This window comes from Cryptotermes secundus, unplaced genomic scaffold, assembly GCF_002891405.2.
Source record: "Cryptotermes secundus unplaced genomic scaffold, Csec_1.0 scaffold397, whole genome shotgun sequence".
NCBI lineage: Eukaryota > Metazoa > Arthropoda > Insecta > Blattodea > Kalotermitidae > Cryptotermes > Cryptotermes secundus.
This window is the reverse complement of record NW_019731983.1, coordinates 445,655-465,916: the sequence shown is the minus strand read 5'-3', so window position 1 is coordinate 465,916 and position 20,262 is coordinate 445,655. Positions and strand designations below refer to the sequence as shown.

Below are 20,262 nucleotides of genomic sequence, written 5' to 3'. Positions count from 1 at the left end.
AAAGACTATGATAATCTTTCCCCCCCCCCCGATGCCAGGGGTATTGTTCACGAATTTGTTCCGCAAGGGCAAACTGTCATCCAAGAATTTTATCTCCGTACTCAGGCATAGGTGCGAGGCACTTCGACGTCATCGTCCTGACGTATGGGCATCTAAACAGTCGACTTTGTTGCATGACAATGCGAGTTCACACACTCTAAGTGTCAACAGATTTCTCGCCAGCACAACGTTACTGTGCTTCAACATCCCCCATACTCCCCTGACCTCTCTTCATGCGACTTTTTTTCTGTTTTCACGACTGAAAAAAAAGGGATGGCGGCATGAGAATATAGAGGCTATTCAAGCGGCTGCGACAACGGAGCTCACAGCCATTCCGAAAGAGGCATTCATTAGCGGAAAGCTGGCAACGGTGTATTGACTGTGGAGGGAACAACTTTGAAGGGGACAGGAACCATTAGTTAAGGAGTTGAATTTTGTATTTTTTGCAGTCTCAGAACTTTATGGACAAAGTTTGTACTAGAAGCACAGATAAAGTACTTAGATCACACGTTTAATCTTCACATGCTGACTTCTTTTACTCTTCTGCATTCCTCAAGCTTTTTTTATTGCTAGTGGGGTGGAACTAAGTACCCTTGTACTGCGGCCACTTGTGGCCTATTGTACCAGCCCCAGATGATAGGTGAGGGTGATTGAGGAGCAATTGGTGGAATGAAAATTGGCAGAGGAAACTGAAAGTACTCTGTGAAAACCTGCCCCAGTGCCACTTTGTCCATTTTGCCATGTTTAAAACCCAAACGCCTAGGCCTAGGCATCCGGTCTGCAAAGTGTTAATAGACAAGAAACAGAAACATAAGTGTCGCGTGCTTACTGAGGAGAAGTTAGATGATGTAGTGACCAGACTTGAACATACACCTAGAAAATCGCTGAAAATTCTACTTCAATAGATTGGAGTGTCAAAGTCTGGTGCGAGAACAGCAACACAGTTGCTCAAGCCATCCAGTGAAAGTTGATGTTTGATTTGCTCTAAGTGCAAGAAGGATTGTTTTACCTGTGTTTTTTAATTAAACAATTGTGAAAAATATCTGAGTGTAGAGATGACAGCATTTTCAACACCTCCTGTGATCTGCAGATGATAACTACTTCATTCCAAACGTTATCAACCGTCAGGCCTGGTGATTCATCAACAAAATTCACATGTGCCTCACAGCAAGCAGTGCACTGATTGCCGTGAAGCGTGGAGACATGAACTCATCAAGTTACTGAAAAAAGTCCCTGTACTTATTTATTTCTTTATATAAATTCCTCTAGTATAATTTTGTATTATCTAATAATTTATGTCAGCTACAGTATGAAAATTCTCCATTCCAGGCTTTATATACCTCATTTCAGTGCTCGATGCTTCAGGTCTCAGGTTAGATATTGCTTTTGTGTTTTTGATGTATCCTTAAGAAGGCCCTGTATTTCTTTAAAATTCATCATGCAGAGTTTCACACAACTGCCATTTTCTGCCTCTTGATCATCTTATAGAATTTGCAATCTCTTGAACTGAGTGAGTGGTAGAGTCTGGCACTTTCCCATCCAGTTGGACCACTAAAATTCGGACTTCTAATGAAATTTACAAGACTGTAGCATAACAGATTAAAGGTATATCATGATTTGTGTGATAAGTGTGTTCCAAAGAAAAGTCACAGTGGGTGAAGTCACATAAACACAATTTTCCCTTCTCACCTCTGTCAGTAGGTCAGCCAGCAGTTGGCATTAAAGTCTGAATTAAAGTGAGCACTATTAATTGAAACAAGTCTGAATTAGTTGATTTCATTGAAGTAAAGTCACATTTTCAAATTCGCATATAATGAGAAATATCCAAAAAGCAAAAGCAAAGCTATCCCTGTACCAGGCTGTGAAGGCCCATAGGGTTGCGAGACGTTGAGGGTCCCACATTATCTAGACAATCAGCTCAAAGATGGCAGTAAGGTTGTCAGCCTTACGCGCCGGCCGCACTTTACTCCCCAGGAAAATTATTTAATTAATTCATTTCTGTTAGAGGCTGAGTAAACTTCAGGGCCAAGTGCGGCTGGAAGGATTAGGTCATCTGAAAAAAATCCAATGACCTCATTCTGATTTGAACCCGCGACCTTCCGGCTTGTAGCATAGCACCTCAACCACTATGCTACCGCGTGCTCCCAAGATATATCCATACAAACAAAATTTACACAGTTTACAGGAGATGTTGGAATCTTGGAAAAATATCCATTTATTAAAATGTTATTACTAATAGAGGATTGCAGACATGGTCCTGCTGTCAACCTGCACATCCTTCTAGAATGAAGATAGTAGAGGAGTAACTGAGCTTTTGTATGAACAGCTATATCTAATTTTATTGAATCATACATAATTATTTGTTGCAGGCAAGTGTGTTGGTATGATGGCCACAGCAATACAAAATAATGGAATTGAATCACTAGCAAATGGCAATATTAATCATGTTAAAGTGAATGAAGAACATGTTGAATCTAGTGACATCACTACCAACAGTTCTACTACTGGAGAAATATCTTCTGAAGCAGAGTCTCCAGAAATAGACATAGTTATCAACAATGTGGTCTGCAGCTTTAGTGTTCGATGTCACCTGAATCTCAGACAGATTGCATTAAATGGTGCTAATGTGGAGTACAGAAGAGAGAATGGGGTGTGTTTACTGTGTTTATAATTTACATGCAGAGTTCAAAAAGGTTTTGAATATCTGGTTGCCAGGCAGATTTTGGTCACCAGAAAAAAAGATGGATCACATTCATTCTGGTATCTTCCTGTGACTCTTGCCTGTGTTGGGCATACAGAATTAATTTTTTTCTGTATACGTGGGGAAGTCATAAAATTTTAATTATCACCCTGAAGAAACAGACACAGGTGCAAGAAACTGTATGTGAGTTAGTCCTTCTCTACATATGTCCCCTGCAGGGCCACACATTTTCCCCAGTGTGCATTAGCTGCTGGATACATTGATCATAGAAGGTCTCATTTTGACTGTCTAGAAGTCCTCCACTGCAGAAATGACGTCATCGTCTTGGAATCGCTTACCACAAAGTGGCTTCTTTAGCCATGGAAAGAGGAAGAAGTCGCATGGTACCAGGATTTCCTCCTGTAATTTTCTCACAGGTTCCAGTAGTACTTGCCAGTGATGGTGACACCCTTTTGCGCTTAGTCGTTTATGATGACACCCTGCTGATCCCGGAACACACTCAACATCACCTTTCCTGACGACAGCTGGGATTTGGCCTTCTTTGGCGGCAGCGAATCTGCATGTTTCCACTGCTTGCTCATTACCTTTGTTTCAGGGTCATAATGATAGACCCAACCTTCATCCATTGTGATCAGGTGGTCGAAAAATTCCACCTTTTCGTCTTGCCACAACTGCAAAAGTTTCTTTGCCACATCCATTAATTGCTTTTTTTGAACTAGTGTCAACAATCGTGGCACCCAACGCGCAGCGACCTTTGTCACGTGTAACTCACCATGGATAATGCTGAAAACCGACCCATGGGTAATGCGGACCTCATGAACAATAACTTTGATAGTTATGCACCTATCGGATAGGATCAAAGCTTTCCACCTGGGCCACAATTCCCACTTCCTCGGCGAAAGATGGTCTTCCACTTCAGGGTTCATCTTCAAGGTTTGTCTATCCACATTGAAAGCGCCTCTTCCACCTGACCACTGTCATATGATGGTACACCTACCTGATACACAGCGGTCATCTGGTCGTGGATCTCTAGACTTCCCTTGCAAATGCAGGAACCGTATCACAGCATGAGCGTCCACTTTCTCAACTGACATTGCCATTTTGCTACTGCTCTTTCCCTTCTGTCCACTTGGCGCGGGAAAATTTGACTGTTCGGCAAGCTCAGGAAATGGGCTGTCTCCTTTATAGAACGATATTTTAGAATTATGATTTTCTCATGGTGATAATTAAAACATTATGACTTCCCATCGTACTGTTTGTCCTAAATGCTCACAGGCCAGAAGATAATGGGGGGAAAAATCAAATTTAAAAGAAAGATCAACTGTTATGAATTGTTAATAATTTCAATATGTCATTTTTCTTTGAGAGTTCCAGATGCCCAAAACAAACTCCTGAACACAGTGAGAAATTAATCCCCCCTTCCAGTCGACCTATTTTTGACCTCTGTTTAAGTGCATACTGTGAAATGCTTTGTGATGTTCTGGTGTTTTAGGTTTGTTGACAGTTCAGGTGAAGTGTACCTGCAAATGCCATGCACGTAAATATGTTCCCATGTGTCTTACATAATGTGACCCATTATGTGTTAATGTAAAAGCTGCATATCCCAACAGAAGGAAATGTAATTAGAGATAACACACTTTATTGTAAAAACATTTGGTTCTTTTGCCATCCATTGGGTACTGGGAAGGAAGTTTACGTCCCTTAGTTATATGATTGTACTATGCAGAATCAAATTCTGGCCACAATGTATTGTCTGGTTCATCAGACTCGCCTTCTTTATGAGAACCCAAATCGGTTAGAATTTCAGAAAGTTGAAGTGTTCTGTCTTCTGGGATATAGTGCCATGTAGTCCATTGAGAACCTCAAATCCTATGTTTCAGAAAGTTGCTTAGTAGCATTACACTGTCTTGGCTGCAGATGGGAGGTTTATACGTTGCCAGATAATTTCATATCAGTTTCATTGCATAGCTGTAGGTAGAAACATGTGGTGAATGTCCAAAAATGAAACAAATGTAAGGGTATGTGCCTACTGGCCAAAATAGAATGAAGAACATGTTTATTTCGTTTGACCTATTTCCATAATGTAAATGTACATGGACTGTGTTAGTGTGGCTATAATGATATCATTTCAATTAGAAAAAAAAAAATAAATTTCAGGGGCAATTTCTACAGCAATATAGACACTAGCCTACATAACTTTTAGCCATATATCTTGTACCAGTTCTCAGATTCAAGATTTCTTTTTGTGTGTTTTCAAAATCAGCAGGACATAAAGGATTGTATTCGGAAGTTGAACTGCATGTTTGATTTATTTATATGTTTAATGTTCATCATAATGTTTTGGTGTAATATATTCATTTTTTTATTTTGGAAACAGGATACAAAAGAAATTCTGTAAGTCATTTCCAAGTGACACAGTGAATCATTGATGTCATTCATGCATTCATGCAAGTCAGCTACAGATTGCCATTGTCCAGAACTTCTCCATCTGGAAGCAAATAGACCCCAAGAATTAATTGTGTAATAACTACCATATCTAAGTAAATAGTTCCATTGTCATTTGTATGCAGTTCACTTCACATAAGACTAGCAAGTTTTGCCTGTATGCATGTGACAACATTGTTTTGGATACTCTGCAAAGAAGTTTATCTAAATATCAGTCCATTCATAATAGCAGCAGGTAATGTCTGAGACTGTTTATTCGCAAAAGTAGTTGATTCATTAATTTTCATAAATGAAATGTTGCATGAAGAGGCATATGGCAAGATTGTGGATGATTGCATGTTTTTTTGTGTTCAAAGTGAGGTGTATTGTGGATGATAACCTAGCAGGCTCATGTACAACCTATTTTGTAAGGATTTTAATATGATATTTATTGCTGTTCTTACTGTTAAACCATATTACAGTCTGACAGAGGTCTGTTTTTAATTAATATTTTCGGTGTTATACAGGATGTCCCAGGAGGAATGGACCAAACTTCGGGAGGGTGTTCCTTATGTTAAAGTATGCCGATATAACCCAAAACACCTATGTCCAAAGTTGAACAGTTGCGGAGATAATGGCCAGAGAAGTGTCAAACTTTGACTGGTGTTACACACCTGTTGATTACAAAATACATATTAAAACTGGCAGGAATATGTGGATTCTGTAATGTTAATAATGTACATAACATCAAACTAACTTGTGAGTGACATGAAGCCATAAAATTGAAGTACAAAATACTCGCTCGCCATGTCATAATTGTCCTTAGGGTTTCCAAGCACTATACATGACGCATGAATGGCAAGCGCTGACGTAACATGACACTGCGCATTCTGGTATAAGCCCACTACATAAGTACGGCTAGGGTGAATCGCCGCACTCAAGGACAAACTTAGATAAGACATGCCAGCTGGCAGGTACAGTGCGTGGACTCGCCAGAAGACCACACTTTTCTCGGGCCATTATCTCTGTAACCGTTCAACTTTGGACATAGGTGTTTTGGGTTATATCGGCATACTTCAACATATGGAACACCCTCCTGAAGTTTGGTCCATTCCTCCTGGGACACCCTGTATAGAAGCTTGACTGCCTCTGTCATCTAGTGGTCAGAGTTCCTGGCCACAGATCCAGAGGCCAGGGTTCGATTCCCGGTACTACCAGATTTTCTGAGAATTAATGGGCCTGGAACGGGTTGCACTCAGCCTTGTGAGGATAATTGAGGAGCTATTTCAAGGAAATAGCGGCTCTGGTCTAGAAAACCAAGCCATGGGGATCTGTTGTGCTGACCACACGACACCCTCTGTCCACTAAAGTTGGCACTAACTTCGCCAAAAAGTGGTCGTCACTCATTTGGTACAGTTCTCTTGCGGACTAAAACCATGGAGTTTATTTTTTTTTGGGGGGGGGGTTATAAAAGCTTTTCTAGGTTCATTTCTGTATGGTGCATGTAACCATGGATGCTGATGAACCTCTAAAATACACAGAATAATGACCTAGAATACCTGCAGTTTTACTAAATGGTCAGAAAGTGTGTCTCATGCCTTGGCTGTCACCTCACCATGGTATCGTCCTTGTTGATCATATACACAATCGGCTGATGGTGCAGGGAGTCAGGCAGCAGTGCAGAAGGTTTGAATGAAAAGTCTGCTGTGACTGTAGAGAGTAAATGATATGATATGCCCCAGTACATTGTGGCTCAGGACATGTGATGCTACCCATCATTCTGAATGATATACCACTAATTGCATTCTTAATTCAGTGGTGTATCTCCTAAAAATTCCACAGTAATTTACTGTTTCCTTCTTTGTCCAGTTTTATAGCTTAAGGTTTGAGTGAACTTAGCTACAGGCTTGAATTGGACCATTGGTGTTTGAATTTGGAAGAGGTGGAAAAAGTCTGATATTAAGAGTAGTTTGTAAAGGGAATGTTAGGCTTGATTCACTAAGAACAATGAAACCTGCTGTGCAACACATTCAAAAAACCGATTTCTTGGGGGGCATATGTGCACTGAGGACACATTTAGTCTTGCTCTCCTGTAGGTGGATGTGTTTATCATAAAGCAGGTTGATAATTTTCAGTTTTATGCACCTAATATGGAGTAGATTTATCTGGCACAGGACAGGGGCCAGTGAAAGGCTTTTGTGGGCATGGTAAATGAACCTTTGGGTTCCATAAAATATTGGGAAATTCTTGAGTAGCTAAGTGACTGGTGGCTTCTCAAGGAGGAGTCAGCTCCGTGGAGTAAGTATGTGGGTTCTAATGTGAAATAATAATAATTACACTTTTTTGGTGCCGCTTGAGGTGGCTTAGGAGTTGAGGAAAAGTGAGTAGAAAATACTGAGTATATGCATCCTTCCATGACAGTTTAAGATATGGTGAATACATTGTTCCAGAAGTACTTCATTCTGAACAGTGGTCCAGAACTGTTCAGATTATTTTATAGAATGAACATTAAAAGATTTACTGTACTGTTGGCTCTTACAGGATTTCAGGTTTATAGAAAAGGACACCATTTTTTGTATTGCTGTGTCAGCAGAAGGTAAGGAGTATATATTTGCTTGTCAGTACAAGTGTTCTGTAAACAACTGAGATGATTTGATTTTACAGTAAGTTTCATCCATTCTGATTAACTGCAAATTGTTGTTTTCACTTTTGGTTTTTCCATTTGCCATTAAGTTAACAGTATCCTTTGCATCTCAAAAAGAACTCATTGTAGATTTTGTACGATAAGCAGTGGTTGCATACGTATTAGTACTGTAGAGATTTTCATCTGCTATGTTGTCCCTTAATTTCATAACTCCTGTTTTAAAAGAATGGTTTTGTTCAGCAGTCAGTCAGTTAATTTCATGTCAGTTGCTAGACTGCTAATTCCTTGTCTGGGTGTGGAAACTTTTCTACTTTAACTGGCTATGGGCTGGACAGCCCAAGGGGTCGGAGTTCAAGTCCTGGTAGGGTGAAGAACTTTTTCTTCTCCACATCATCCCTACTGGTTTTGGGACCCACCCAGCCTCCTATCCCCTATCCAGTGGGTATCAGGGGCTCCTTCCCAGGGGCGTGAAGCAGAACACACACCTCCAACTAGTGCCAAGGTCAAGAAAAATGTTGGATCTATACATCCACTCCCCCATATGCCTTCTTGGCATAGTGCTTAATTAGTTAAGCACGGGAAAAACTTTGCCTTACTTTGCTTCTTGTAGTACACAAAGCACATATTGACCATGGCCGAGGCATGCCTGCATATTGATGCAAAGGAACATTACAGTATGTACAAGGGAAAGACGAGTGTATGGTGGTGATGTTGAAGTAAAAGCTATTAAAGAAATTTATAAAGAGTCTTTTGGCCTTCATTGTGTACTTGAGGACCAAATCACTCAACTGCTGATTGTTATAATAGAAAGGTATCTGAATTGTTTTCTGGTGAACCAGAAAATAGACATTGTGTTGCTGTGTTGCCATCTGAAGAATGAGAGGTTTGGTTTCTTTAATGAAGTGTGTTTTTGTACACAACCTTTACAAGAAAAAATTGTATGAGTAGCAACATTGCTTTTTCTTAGTAAAATTGTGACGGTTTTTAGAAAACTTTTTTTTTTTTTGAGGTAGGGATTTTGAAGAAGTTTGTGTTGTGATACCATCTAGTGCCGTAAGAGGATACAAGCATTTGTGTTGTGATGCCATTTAGTGCTGTAAGAGGATACAAGTGTTTGTGTTGTGATGCCATTTAGTGCTGTAAGAGGATACAAGCATTTGTGTTGTGATACCATCTAGTGCTGTAAGAGGATACAAACATTTGTGTTGTGATACCATCTAGTGCTGTAAGAAGATACAAGCATTTGTGTTGTGATACCATCTAGTGCTGTAACAGGATACAAGCATTTTTTAGGGACAGGCTGCCTCCATCTTGGGGTTTAAGTGTGTAGGATAAGAATGTTAAATTATACAGGCAGGTTGCAGGAAAGATGCATGTTACCCTGAAGGTGGAGGCCCCATGTTCCTTCGAAACAGTGGTATCCACATATAAAACTACATACTGTCACATCCCAGAAGACCACAATCTGAACAAGCACTGCAATGGAAATCTAAGTTATATGTGTATTTCTGTATCAAAAACTTCACTTTTGGAGCTCCTGTTTAATTTTATGGCATTTTTGACCATCCTGACAGGATTTTGATAGTTTTTCTCAGTCATAGGCAAATTCCAGTATTGTATTTGAAATAGGGCATGACCACTTCCTGCCCAGTTTCTTTCATTTCATCATGCATAGTAGGATTTCATTTAGCTTTCAAGTAACCTTTGCATTTTTTCTTGTACAAGAAAGGAAGTCGCTTGTTAAACATCCTTTCACTTCTGAACTTGATTTGTTGTACTTCAATATGATCTGACACACCTGGAATCACATATTTTTTAATCCAGAGATAACATGTAATGTTCAAATGTTATGTTTCTGGACATTATCCATCATCCTGTTTTTATTTAAAACACAGCGTTTCTGAGACTGGATTCTGTCTCCATCTTCAGGTAAAACCTACTCAGTTTGGGCCGATCAATAGAGCTAGTCTGGAGGTACAGACTAGCTCTATCACTTGGGCCAAACTGAATATGTTTTCCCTAGAGTTGGAGACAGAATCCAGTCATCGAAATGTTGTATTTTAAATAAAAGCAGGATGGTGGATTATGTCCAGAAACATATTTCTGTTAATGTACCATCATCATAAACTCTTAGATCTTATGTGTGTGTAATATTGCATGAAAATTGTGTGCAAGGCAGTGAACTTTCCATCAGCTTAATGAATTGGCATTGGTTTCCTATTACATTTTTATATGCTCTTGTTCGTATAATGTGTAACACTTTTGATATATAAGTAGGAGATAACGATTTTTAAATGCTCACAGAGAGCTGTCCTCACTGAGTCTGTTTGAGAAATTTCCTTATTAACTCCAGAAAAGTGCTGCTCTGACGCAATAAAGTGCAGCATACCATCTTCCTGACAAAGGCACTTGTGATCCTGTCACATTTCATTCATTGTTAATGCAGCACTGTAATATGCATTAAACATTTATACCTTCCTTTTGTAATACTGTTAAATAGCCTGTGATGTTAGTATAGATGACTTTCTTCTGTATGCATTAGACATAATTTGCGATTACAAATATATGGAATTTTTTAAATGACTGAAATTAATTTAAAAAAGTGAAGGCCAGTGAATCAGCTTGAATGAATACAAGCTCAAAAAATTAGATTTTATATTCTGTTTTAGTTGTGATTTATTAAAACACATTGTCTGTATCCCACATTTTATAGTGTCAAATGGTATTGAATAATGACGCAGAAAGGATGTGGGAGAAGTAATAATACCCTCTTTGAGGTACAGTCCTGGCAATCCTCTGGAGGGACTGAGGAAAATCACAAAAATTCTTAGTAGGAAGATAGTGAGTGTCCTAGTTTTGAACTGAGAACTCGTGAATACAGGTCATAGATATTACCACTTGAGCTAGCTTGCCAATTTAAAAGTATGAAGTCATGCAAAATATACCAATATTTCACACTTAATCATCATTTTCACAGCACAGAGTTACATATTCTGATGTTCGCAATGATACTGTTTGGTTATGTAAATTGACCCCATTAGTAGTCTCCTTTGAGCAACTTAAATAATGTAATACAAACTTCCCTTCCAATTTGTGATTAATAGAACCTTTCAGGCCATACAGTGCCAGGTGTCACAGCTTTTACTGTAGTAGTTTTCAAAATGTGTCTGCAGAAGTGATCAGATTTGTCATAAAATCTGCCCTTTTCATGACTCTTATTTTCATTCAGGCATGCACATTTACAGTAGTATTAATCTACCATCAGTAGTGAAGGATTACAAACTGAATAACTCACTCAGCAGACTCTACTGTTTTAACTGCAGTTCTGAGATTTTTATTGACTGAAAAACCCAGTTTCCAATTATTTGTATCCTTCAGATATCACTGTTGTCATTCTAAAAGAATTTGATTGTCCTGAATTTTTTAATGTGGATTGTTTATGGTTAAGTTTTATCACAGCCCAGCTTGCAGGCTAGATGACAGCCCTTAGCTTTTAATTATATTTGCAGCTAATGATCATACTTGTTGACCATTTCCTCTGTCTGCAATATGATGACATTTTATGGTGACAAGGGATGTGCTTTACATTCTGCTGGAAAAAATTAATGTAGAACTTTGTGTAAATCTGTTCTGTGGCAAGTATAATTATCTTCTGTAGCAATTGTCATATGCAGGATTTAGATCATACTAAAATTGATATTTGAGAAATAGGTTATGGTCTCAAGAACTGTAATGTATTGTTATGTCAGGAATTGGCCTTATGGTGAACTTTATTAGAGGATCCAATTGTGAATATGAAGATGACATCTGGAGTATGATTTTGTGCAGGTAGATTCTTCTACCCTGAAGACAGAAATAGCATATCAAATGAAACCTTTCTACTGGACTACATGACATCGTATCCCAGGAGACAATAACCGTGAACTCTACTGCTGATTACCTTTCAGTACTAGATTTCTCTTTTTATTAAATGACTGTCAAGATTAATGTTGGATGTGGAATTGCAGAGAACATGTTTGTAATCTTCCGTGTCCTGTAACTGGAGTACACTTTTTCTTAAGAATTATGTTTTCCTCTCTTTTGTGCAGATGATCACGATGAAATTGAGGAAACCGTACACAACTGCCTCTATGTGGTCATCAGGGAAAGTAACATGTACTGGAGCTACTAGTGAAGAGCAAGCAAAAATTGCAGCAAGGCGGTTTGCTCGATGTTTGCAGAAACTTGGCTTTAAAGCACGATTTACTAATTTTAGGGTAGTCAATGTGCTGGGGACGTGTTCCATGCCCTTTGCAATCAAAATTACAGCTTTTTCAGAACGATACAAAGAAAATGCAGAGTAAGAACCATCTTGTAATTTTGTTAGTTTTATGATTTGTTTATTCCTCCTGTCTTAGAAAGCATTCATTCAAAATTAAACCACCTTTACATAATTAGTATTAATTGTGAAGGAGTTTTGTCTGATAGAGTGGATTTTTCTGTTAAGTGCCATTTCATGATTAGACATCGAGAGAATTTCTATTGTACCTACATTACAGTAAGTATAGTTGATTAGAAGAACTGTTCAATCATTCATAATAGCTTCTGTTGGTGCTTTGTTCTTCCAGTACATACTGTCAAACAGTTGATTCATCCTAGTCAACTTGTCAAGAGTTAATAGGAGCATATTTTTTGGTTCATTGTTTGTTTTGAACTTTGAGGTTAAAGCTGAGCATGAAAATGCAAGAAATATATTTCTTGTAAAGAAGTGAAGTTCTGATGTAGGAATTCCTACCTTTATTATAATTACTTGTTTAATGGAATATCAGTAAAAAAAAAATTTCTTTTATTTCATTAAATGTATGGGATTATTGGTCATTGTTTTATGTGTTAACTCTTGAAATGTCAGATCACAAATGTTTAACTTGCAGTAGTGCGTAGAAATACAATTCTGTGTTACTGGTTTGATAAAGGAACAGGATGAGGTAACAAAACATATTTTGAATTTAAATTTACACAAACGAAGATATATAACAAGGAGCAATACCAAAATCATAAATTCAGTTCACATGTAATTAGTAAATGTTATGATTTGAATAGGACTGACCCTGTGGTCTAGTCAGATCCAGACATTCTGGGTTCGATTCCTGGTGCTACCTGATTTTCTGAGAAATAGTGGGTCTGGAACAGGGTCCAGTCAGCCTTGTGAGGATAATTGAGGAGCTTCTTCAATGGAAAAATAGTGGTTCTGGTCTAGAAAACTGAAATTAATGGCCGTTGATGTTCATTTTGCTGACCACGCAACATCCTATATCCGTTAAAGTTGGCACTAACTTTGCTGACAAGCAGTGGTCACTCAGTCGGTATAGGTCCTTTGCAGACTAAAGCCACGGAGTTTTTGTTAGTTTGTTATGATTTGAATAGAGCACCTAAATTCCATAAAAAATGTCAAATTGATATAGTGTTATGTTTAATATGTTATAATAATTTATTAAATATATTGATCTTGTGAACCAAAACTAAGGTTTTAACCTCTTAAAACTTCAGAGAAAAGAATGTTTTCCTTCTTTGGAACAGTGAGATTTATGTTAGTGAAGTGGTGAAAATCTCAGCATGTCTTCACTAGTGATTTTATTATGTTACATTAATGTATTTTCAGGCAAATGATACTTTCTTTCTAGTTACGAGCCAGAACTTCACCCTGGTGTGACATACAAACTGACTCAACCCAAAGCAACTCTTAAAATCTTCTCAACTGGTAGTGTTACTGTAACAGGTGAGTTTCTATGGTGGTACCAGGTAGGACTTGAATTTGGTAGCAGCCATAGAGAATAGCAAACATGATAGATTTGAGGTTCACACACAGGTATTAAGATTATATCTTCTGGAATGTGATGCCATATAGTTTGATACGTGCCAGTGCCTTACTTGTAGCCTTGCTTACAAGCATCTGGCCCTGCACTTTGAATTAATATATCCATTCCATTGGAGATATACAGTATGCATTTCAGAAGTTTCTTGAAGATGATCTGTACAGAATGCAGAAGTAATAAGTGAAAACAAGGGATATGTAGTAATTTACTTCCATCTGCCCCCCCAACTCAACATAATCACCACCAAGAAGGTACAGTTCTCTCCGATTGTTTTCCTGTCATCGTAATCATGCGGGTAGTGATTCTGCTTTGTATGTCCAAGGTCCTGGATTAAGATGTTGGCCTCAAGTTCAGCTGGGCTGTCTTAAAATTTATAGCCACATATCCTATCATTTGATGGTATGATTTTTTCCTTCCTCATTGCACCTATACTGGCTCTGGGACCCATCAAGCCTCATATCCATTCTGAACCTCAGATAAAGTGGTGGGTGACGTACCTCAATCTGATGTCAAGATTTAGAATAGATGGATCTCTTTCTCATCCTGTACATCTTCATGGCATGGTGCTTAATTTAATGGAGGGACAGCTTTACCGTTACCTTCACATCCATGTTGACGATATCTGTAGATCCAAACTGGAGTCTCTGGTGTGATTCTGCCACCCAAGCAACCAAAGAGTAATTAACATGAGTAATGACACTGGGGAGTAAAGAGTGTGCCAGCACATAGCAATTTCAGGTTGCAGAAAGCTTTATATATCGTGTTGGCCATACTGTGCTCCATTTTCTGTGAGAAAAATGGTGCCATCACCATCAGCTCTTGTGCTTCCAGTACAGATCTCACCTTGTCATTTAATACATGTCATTCAGTGGTGAGGAGAGGGAGGTTACATGAAGAATGTGCCATGTGGAGCACTTTTAGAACTTTCTGACTGTGCCATGTTATTTTTCAAGATGGTATGGAGGAGCTCCACTCATGACTAAAATACTATAGTTCCGGATAAAATGAGTGTGTCTAAGACTTGCGCACTATGAATATGGGATGAAGGACTGCATCTCTCCCTTTACCAGCTCCAGAGATGGGTGGAAGACGATTGCATAAGCATGACATGCTGATAATTTGTAGTACGTGTGGAATCTGCTTCACACAGGATGCAAGACTCATTTGGCAGAGTCCCACTTCTGCTTTAGAGCTATACACTGTGTATCAGACTTCATGGTTGAGCTTGCAGCACTCCTTATTTGTACTTGGGATGTCTGGTTTCAGATCTTGGTCCAAACACCAGCTACCCTGACCGATTTATTTCTGTGGTTTTTGTTGGTCCTTCCAGGCAAATGCCAGGATAGTACCCCAAATCAGTCCATGATGACTTCCTTATACATCCTTTGCAGTTCACTTATCATTGTATCATTTGACACTATATAGTCTAAGCTAATGACACCATTATTAAACAAATCATATACATAAATAAAATTAAATGTCATATATGCATTTGGGTACTACATGTCCATGTTGCACATCATTGGCAATACTTTGCATCCCAGGGTATATTTGCTGTGCCTTTCTACCTGCTGTTAATGATATTTGTTCAGTATTGAGCATTTTTACAGTAGGGTGTGAGCCCATAAGCCATCTGTCAGTAGGGTTTTTATTTTACCTGATTTGCTGTATGTAGATCATATTACATCAACCCCCCCCCCCAACTGGGAAGTGTTTCTAAAGAAATAAATACAGTACAGTCACATAAAAGGACCAGATTAGTTTCTAAACTAATTGATTATGTGGTAAAACTTTCCAGAAGGAGAAAATGTGAAGTGTTATTTTTGTCACATAAGCCAAGAAATTTCTTGCACTAAGTTAAATCAAAATACAGGGTAATAATTGACTATTTATATTTGACTGCAATTGGGACCAAAATATATTGACCTAGTATGAGATTTCACTAAATTGGGATTTGAGTGTAGCAACTTTGCATGTCTTCACATAATAAATACAGACCTGAAGTAATCTGTGATCTTAGGTACTGTAATTGCCAAATGACACAGAACAATTGCTTTGTAATCCTAAAATTTATCTAATAATTTCTGGGGACATAAATATAAATCATTTAGAACAGTCAACTAGAGTCAAGCAACTAAATGCCCTACTTAATACTTTTAACTTAGTAAACACAATTACCTTTCCCACTAGAATATGTAGATGTAAAAGTACTGCCATTGATAATATCTTTGTGGCTACTTCTAAAGATAGAAATTTTTTTGTCTCATTTCTACACAATTGGTTGTCTGATCATGAAGGTGAATTACTCACCATAGGCCTCCCATTATTACATAAGAAAGCACACCATACTTACTCCTATAGGAAACTTGATAATTTTACAATTGCTGATTTCCAAAAGCAATTAAGTTATGAGAATTGGGTTACTATTTTTGGTGAGAATAATGTGAATCTCATATTTAATTATTCTTTGAACACACATTTGAGAACTTTTAACTCCATTTTTCCTATAGTAAATAAATATATAACAAAGACAAAAAAAAACAAACTCCGTGTTTTTAGTCCACAAGCGAACTATACCGACTGAGCGACCACCGCTTGTCGGCGAAGTTAGTGCCAACACTAGTATAAATTGGATTACACTTGGTATAAGAAACTCTTGCCAACGCAAAAAGGATTTATACTTTATGGAAAAATGACAGTTTATTTATAAAGGTATATTACAATAGGTATTGTAAAATATTAAATAAGGTTATAATTGCGGGGGCACTATACTACAAGTTGGAAGGTCAGGGGTTCAAGATCCGATGAGGTCATTGGATTTTTTCAGTTGACCTAACCCTTCCAGCTGCACTATGGCCCTGGGGTCCACTCAGCCTCTAACAGAAATGAGTACCAGGAATTAATGAAATAATTATCCTTGGGAGTAAAGCGCAGCCGGTGCATAAGGCTGATGACCTTACTGCCATCTTTGAGCCAAGTGTCTAGATAATGTGGGACCCTCAACGTCTCGCAACCCTATGGGCCTTCACGTCCTGTTACAGGGATAGCTTTACTTTGCTTTTTATTTTTTAGGTTATAATTGCAGCCAAGAAAATGGCATACGATAATTGTATTAAAAAGTCGCATAATAAACTGAACACTACCTGGAAAATCATCCATACGGAGACAGGTAGAACTTCAAAGCATGAAGATACACAGTACTTAATTGAGAAGTTTAATGGTCCAAATGTTGCTGAACTAATTAACGATTATTTTATTTCTATAGCAAATAAATTAACTAATTCAGTAAATAGTAAACAATGTAATGCACCAGCTACTGACTAATTGTCATTTATGGAACAGGCTATCACAAATAATTATCTTACTATTCGTAATAAACTATCCATGATAAATGAAACTGAAAAAATTATTACCTCGTTTGAAAGAAAAGATCCCTGTGGCTATGACCAAATATCTCTGAGAATGTTAAAATTGTGTGCACCCTACATAAGTTCACCTTTAAATTACATTTGCAACAAAATAATGCAATCTGGTACATTTTCTGAGACTAAAATATTCAGTAATAAAGCCTCTATAAAAAGGTGATAAATTATTAATATCAAGTTATAGACCTATTTCTTTGTGAACATCCTTCTCCAAAATTGTGGAAAAAGTAATGTTTAATAGACTCCTGAATCATCTTAAAAATATGCTATTCTAAATCATAATCAATATGGTTTTCACAAAGTTTATTGATAGACAATTCTGTTTATTCACTTTTAAATAAAATTCTTACTGCTTTAAATAATAAAGCTAAAGCTAAGGGATCTTTTGTGATATTGAGAAGGTTTGTGACTGTGTCAACCACAACATCCTTTACACAGATTGGAAATATATGGAATTACAGGAGTTTCCAAGAACTTTTATTCCCAATACCCAAGAGAGAGATATCAGCGTGTGTTTTTGAAAGATAATTTAACTCACTATAATGTAGTATTGAATTGGTCTGAGATTCGATATGGTGTTCCTCAGGGCTTTGTACTGGGACCTCTGTTGTTTTTACTGTATATCAGTGATCTCCCCTGGGCCATTGATGGATCAGCTATGCTCATTCTTTTTGCTGACGATACTAGTTTAATAGTTACAGATAAAAAACTTGATATTCTAGATATTAATCTAAGTGGAACTCTTCAAATAGTCTATAGCTGGTTCAAATCAAATTTATTATCTGTTAATTTTTTAAAGATACACTGTATGCAATTTATGACAAAAATTCTGTATTAACTGATACCTGTAACAATAATGTACTCACTGAGGTTTCTCACTTTAAATTTCTTGGTCTGGTAATGGATAACACATTATCCTGGAATTTGCATATTGACAATGTTTTAAACAAATTAACGAGAGTTTGTTATATGGTCAGATCAGTCAAACCTTTTGTTTCTCTTTCCTCACTGGTAATGATTTGTGAGATGTCATTATATGAAGAGACAACCACTTGTTGAACTGTTTTATAATATTTATTATAAGTTGCACAGTATACAGAGATGAACTTGAGTTTGAAGAATTGAAGTATAGTACCAACAATGACACTGCTTCCAACACCCACACCACACTTCTTTATAGTCAGAGTTACTTTACGACTGGCAGTTTACTGCCAGTCAGTTTGTCTTGGCATCAGGCCCCTTGAGGCCCATGACCAGAGATTTTGTTATCCAACTGAACTCTTGCGGCAGTAGTCCTTATGTAACATCCTCTCTGACGAGAAGATGGGTCTCTCTCTTATGAATACATTCGACCTTTCGTCAAGTGTATATTTTGCACATATATGTTATCGAAAACGCTTTGCTTTACACAAGTCCTCTGTCAGTACAGGCTTTACAGAGCAGATCATTCCTAACTTACAGATCTTATGCTACAATGAAAACTTAGTAATTTGAACGGTCATAAGCTTGACCACCGCCAAGTTTAAGCCTCTTATATTTTCTGTGTCTGGCTTAACCTTGTCCTATACCATGAACATGACAGTCTTACTTGGTTCCGAGTCCCTTGGGACTCATGACCATATTTTGCTGTCTCAGAATTGAGACTTCCCTTTTCATTGCCTCGTACGACTTGCAGGGTAACGGTGGAGGTATTCGACCCCGCCTCCATTGCCATATCTTCCTCATATATAACACTGCATCGGACAGCATAGAAAACATGTCACTGTCCATATTGTTGTGTTCTTTGCCTAGCAACAGCTGTTTACTCGTCATTGCTAAGCAATGATACTTGCATTGTCACTGTAACATTTGCTTGAATGTGGGCAGTTCCCACATCACCCCCCTCCCCCCCGCGGAGATAGTAGCTCGGCTGCTGAAGCGAGCAGGGAAACATACGTTGCATCCAGAGCATATAGTTCGTGCGACGGGTGGTGGTGGTGGTGGTGGTGGTGGTGGTGGTGGTGGTGGTGGTGGTGCCGTGGCCGGTGCTATGTCAGCTGCGCGGTTGAAGGTGGAGGTGGTGCAGTTGGTAGTTTCACCTCAGGGTTGATTTTCTTGGGGTAGAAGGTGAGGGGCTGCCAGGGGTTCTTGACGCGTTGCTGCAACATGGCACCCATGGCAGATGTGGAGGCATCTGTGACAAGTACAAGTGGCCTGAATATGTCAAGGTGTGCCAGTAGAGTGGTGCGTAACAAACTTTCCTTGCACTTTTCGAAGGACTTTTGTAGCTCCAGTGTCCAAGTGGTGGGGTGGGAACTCTTTGACTTTGGGTCCGCAGATGATGTCGTGATGTGGTGCCTGGCATACTGCTGCGTGGGGCAGAAATTGCCTGTAGTAGTTCAGCCTGCCCAGGAAATGGCAGAGCTGACTGGCAGTTTTGGGAGGTTGGCCATTTTGTAGACAGATTAATCATTCTCCCAGCAGTTGGGACCCCTCAGCAGAGGCTTTGTAACCAAGGAAGGTGATCTTGGGTGCTCAGATGATTCCTATCACTGGGTTGATGAGAATTCCATACCTCCGAAGTCGGTCGAGAGGAGACCGTAGATACCGTTCGTGTTCCTCAAGACCGGGATATGTGCCGCCGTTGATGTCCACTGCAATAGTTTTTCTTGTTGGCATTAGGAGCAGGGCTGTATACACTAATGTGCTCGGGCTCCGTAGTGGCGATGGTACCAGCAGAGGGTGGGTGTAGCGTTGTATCAGGAAGGAGATCTGCTGTCCAAGCAGTGGTTTCTGAAGCTGGGGCAGGGATTCATTTTGTTGGAGAGAAGGTGGGTCAATCAGTACTGAGTGCTGCCACCTGGCGAGAGAGGTCCTCGATCCGCGGCATAAGTGCATTGCTGTCATGGAGTGGCGTGACACTTGTGAGCGCTGGCTGTGGTGCGGCCTGCTGCATCCAAGTCGCCATCAGGTTGGTCGGCAAGAATGGCCCTTACGTTGGGGGGTAGCCAGCTGGACCAGATGCTGCGGAGGAAGTTTTCTGGCACGTCTGGGATGAGACTCCTGAGTTGCCTTAGAAATTGGGACGGTTTGCGGTCTCATCTGGAGTGTAAGGAACTGACAGATGTGTTGCTCTTTTGAGGGTGATAGACGAGTCACCAGTTCGGTCTTCAGTGTTGTGTGGGGGGTCTCGTTCCT

General features: G+C 39.0%; 1 protein-coding gene across 9 annotated transcripts in view; it reads left to right on the top strand.

Annotated features, from left to right (window-relative positions):
• LOC111867399 (TATA box-binding protein-like protein 1) overlaps positions 1-20,262 on the top strand; it is a 54,318-nt gene that overhangs the window by 30,810 nt on the left and 3,246 nt on the right. For 8 of the 9 annotated variants that reach the window (XM_023857215.2, XM_023857220.2, XM_023857221.2 and 5 more), the window contains exons 2-4: positions 2,409-2,689; positions 11,897-12,147; positions 13,469-13,563. In XM_023857215.2, the coding sequence (XP_023712983.1) occupies positions 2,409-2,689; positions 11,897-12,147; positions 13,469-13,563 (627 nt within the window). Of the gene's footprint in view, positions 1-1,372; positions 1,412-2,408; positions 2,690-11,896; positions 12,148-13,468; positions 13,564-20,262 lie in introns of those variants that run through there. The other variant, XM_023857216.2, reaches the window with a different exon arrangement.